Here is a 3,647-nt window from a genome sequence, read left to right on the forward strand (position 1 = left end):
CTTAAAAAAAAAGACTCAGTAAAGTTTTATTTGTAATGTTGGTGGTACTGAGTAAATTTGTTACAGTGGGCTAGTCTCCTAAAAGAAGAAAACATTCAATGGAGGACTGACTGTTCTAGATACAGTAAACCTAGCGAGGTACATTTGCTGTGATTGGTGGGTGGGCGTGTCTTAATTTAAAATTTGGCGGATTTAATGTTTATTGAACTGAAAATGGGTTATTGGTAGGAAGAGGATAATATTCGTATTTTAGGATAAAGCAGACTTATTACAGTTATATTTGAAATGTCTTTAATTTTCCTAAACTAAAAATAACAAGGTACATTTGCTGTGATTGATCGGTAGATGTATATTAATTTAAAATTCGGCAGATTTCATGTTTATTAAAATGTAACTTGGGTATTGTTGTTTGTTTGTGTTTAAATGACTGCGGGCACTAAATCCATTCGCCAATCTTACAATCTGTACTCATTTTTTCATTAAGTCATTGTTTCCTATAAAATCTTATCCTAAATCTATTACTACTATTGAGCTCATAGTCTTTTTTTTCTATAAGGTGCTTTTAGTTATTTATATATAAAATAAGTGATGAGGTCCTCAGAGTTCCACAGTAAACTCTTCTGCAGCTATCTACTTAATTCAATAGCTACTTTACTGGGGACTGTCCAAGTTCCTTTTTTTATTTGTTTCTTATATATTTTTTTTATTTTCTTTTTTTTTCTAACAAATTACAAAGAAATACTTACTCTATATTTACAATTACAATTTGAGTTTAATATCTAAAACATGTTTATACAATAATCTTTATAAAAACTCTTTGTTTTCTAATGTTAATAAATAACTTTGAAATAATGGGATGGTGGACATCGGTCAAAGAATACAGTGAATTTAAAAAATTATTAACCTTATTGGAAATAAGAGAACAGTCCAAAATTTTATGTTGTAGGTTACCCATCTGACCACAAGTACATTGTGGACTATCAGCTAGCTTCATTTTAAACATATATGATGGTGTAAGACAGTGGTTAAATCTCATTCTGCATATAGTTCTTGTCATATCCTTTGTCAACTCCATTTTAGCAAACCAAGATTTATCCGTAATATGGTTTCTGATTGCTCTGTAATGGTTTCCTGTATTTATATTCTGATTAATATATCTTTCTATTGATTTCTTCTAAGCTCTTTGAACGTTTCTGATTCTATATCTCTAGACGTACAAAGATAATGAGTTAATACTCCTTGTGACACAGCGTTTTTTGCCAATTCATCTACTATCTCATTTCTAGTTATTCCACAATGGCTTTTAATCCATGCCAACTTAACAGTTTTGCCTTGTTGCTGAAGTTCTTTAATTTTATTTATTATATTATATAATTCAACGTAATTTACTTTTGATTTAGGATTTATGGCACTAATTTTACTTAAAGCACTTTTGTTGTCACTACAAATTATAAACTTTGAATGATTTATTTATATTAGATAAATATTTTAGTGCTTCCACTATCGCTATTAATTCAGCTGTGTATATACTCATGATGGAATTGAGTTTAAACATTTTACTGTTTTTATTATTGTTATCAAAGTATGCGTGCATCCCACACCTTCAATAGTAACTTTTTTTTATTAAATATGTAGGTATTTTGTTTTAATTTTTTTTGTAGGCATATGCCATCTCAAGTTTAATAAAAAATATGTAGTCTTTCCTTTTCACTTTAAAATTTTCCATTAGCTGTTTTATAATAAAAATTGCTATTGTCAAACTTGCCTTGCATACATATATTTTATGAAATTTTACTATCACTAATCAAGTAAACATATAATGTTAAATTAACTTTCTTGTAAATAAGCCTATAAAGCTATAATAAAAATTGAATACAGAAACAAAAACAAAAAATACATGTGAGCTACAAGAATTGTTCAAATTTAATATTTAATCAGTTTCTTTTTTTATTGGAAGGAAAATATTGCTGCTTTTCCATTTTTCGCTTCTTTGTAATATCCTTAGTGGCTTCCTGAAATTTTTCCTTCGCCTTACACTTTGCTTCTTCAACAAATGTTATAATTTTGTATTTTGCTTGTGTATAACTTTCATCATCTAAGTCAACTAAGTTGTCTATGACATCTTTTAAGTGTTGTAAGTCTTGAAGACGTTGTTGGATGGTGTTTTCCTGGATCACATTTCTCTGTTCCAGCTTCTTTGTGATAAATTCATTAATTTCCTCCTCATGACTTGATTTGATAATTGAATTTTCTCCCAAACAATTTGCAGCATCATCTAAAACAGAATTAGTACCCACACACTCCTCATACATTCTTACCATACCACTTTGATCCCGTATTTTGTGTATATTATACTTTCTGGACAAATTTGTGATGTCTTGACTTGTTAATAGGGCAAGTCTTCCTAGTTTTGGTGTTTCCAATTTTCTTGAATCATCTAAAATTCTGCTGGGTGACACCCCAGACATTAACTTCTCTACAATCGTTTTTTCTTGTGCTTTTGAGAGATGCATGGTTCTTAATTCTTCTTTATGTCCAGAATGTGTTTTCCAATAACTGATAGAAACTTGGCCTTGATCTCTCAGTGTACAGAGCAGCCTGGAAGGGCACACTCCTTTAATTTTAATTGATCCACCAGATTTCTCTGTCCTAATTTTATAGTTGGGCTTATATCCTAAAGATAGACAAGTATGAGCTTTAATTATTACAAGTAACAAAGTATTGCACCTACCGTTGATATTACTTCTGTTACACTCATAGTATAATATCTTATAATCATTTCTCTTAGTCACTCTTCTCATTGTATAACTTGTCTCAATTTTCTGCATATCTTTCCATGTCTCATATTCTTGTTTACTAGAAAATTCAAAAGTTATTAGTTCAATACTCATCTGGTGGTGGTCCTTGAGATGTTTTCGTAACTTCTCATGAGTTTCACAGTTAGTTTCTTGCTCACATAACGGACAAACTATATGATTCATTTTCTTCTTGGATACATCTATGTTATGCATTCTTTTGATATGACGATTTCGTAATTTTACATTTTTAAATGTTTTGCTACAAAGGTGGCAGGCCCCTGAGAGAATTTGAGAGCATGTTGAAGTAGATGGAGTACAGGAATCCATAATTTCTTGCTAAAACAAAGACTTGGATAATTAAATATGGTGTTCTAACGAACAGATTATTAAAACAATTTAAATGAAAAAGTTTTAAATTGAAATTATTTATGTAAGCTTGGGGTTGCAATAAAACCGGTGCCAAACAGAGAAAAAATTTTTTATGTGCGCTTGTTGTTAAATAAAACCGCCAAGCCAATGTAGCACCTATTCTTTGGTAGCAATATAAGACACATAACCTCACAAATCATATGTTGATAACAATCAATCAGTAATCACAGCAAATGTACCTTGTTATTTTCAGTGTAGGAAAATTAAAGACATTTCAAATATAACTGTAATAAGTCTGCTATATTTTAAAATCCAAATATTATCCTCTTCCTACCAATAACCCATTTTCAGTTCAATAAACATTAAACCCGCCAAATTTTAAATTAAGACACGCCCACCCACCAATCACAGCAAATGTACCTAGCTAGGTCTACCACAGAATACATGGTGTATTCTGTGGGTCTACTGTAGTCTGACGTC

The 3,647-nt window shown here is 30.5% G+C and overlaps 1 protein-coding gene across 1 annotated transcript; it reads right to left on the bottom strand.

Moving 5' to 3' along the window:
• Positions 1–109: 109 nt before the first annotated feature.
• LOC140447234 (uncharacterized) lies at positions 110–3,530 on the bottom strand. The gene is made up of 3 exons (XM_072539769.1): positions 3,407–3,530; positions 2,732–3,134; positions 110–2,674 (listed from the first exon to the last, which is right to left on the bottom strand). Exons 2-3 carry the CDS (start codon positions 3,123–3,125, stop codon positions 1,935–1,937), a joined length of 1,134 nt encoding a protein of 377 aa, XP_072395870.1. The 5' UTR covers positions 3,126–3,134; positions 3,407–3,530; the 3' UTR covers positions 110–1,934.
• Positions 3,531–3,647: the final 117 nt, after the last annotated feature.

The sequence above is a fragment of the Diabrotica undecimpunctata genome, chromosome 8 (genome assembly GCF_040954645.1).
Source record: "Diabrotica undecimpunctata isolate CICGRU chromosome 8, icDiaUnde3, whole genome shotgun sequence".
Lineage (NCBI taxonomy): Eukaryota > Metazoa > Arthropoda > Insecta > Coleoptera > Chrysomelidae > Diabrotica > Diabrotica undecimpunctata.

Coding starts and splice junctions, on each gene's coding strand:
- LOC140447234 (XM_072539769.1), bottom strand. CDS start 3,125: ATGGATTCCTGTACTCCATCTACTTCAACATGCTCTCAAATTCTCTCA. Junction 2,675..2,731: donor TAACAGAAGTAATATCAACG/GTAGGTGCAATA, acceptor GTCTATCTTTAG/GATATAAGCCCAACTATAAA.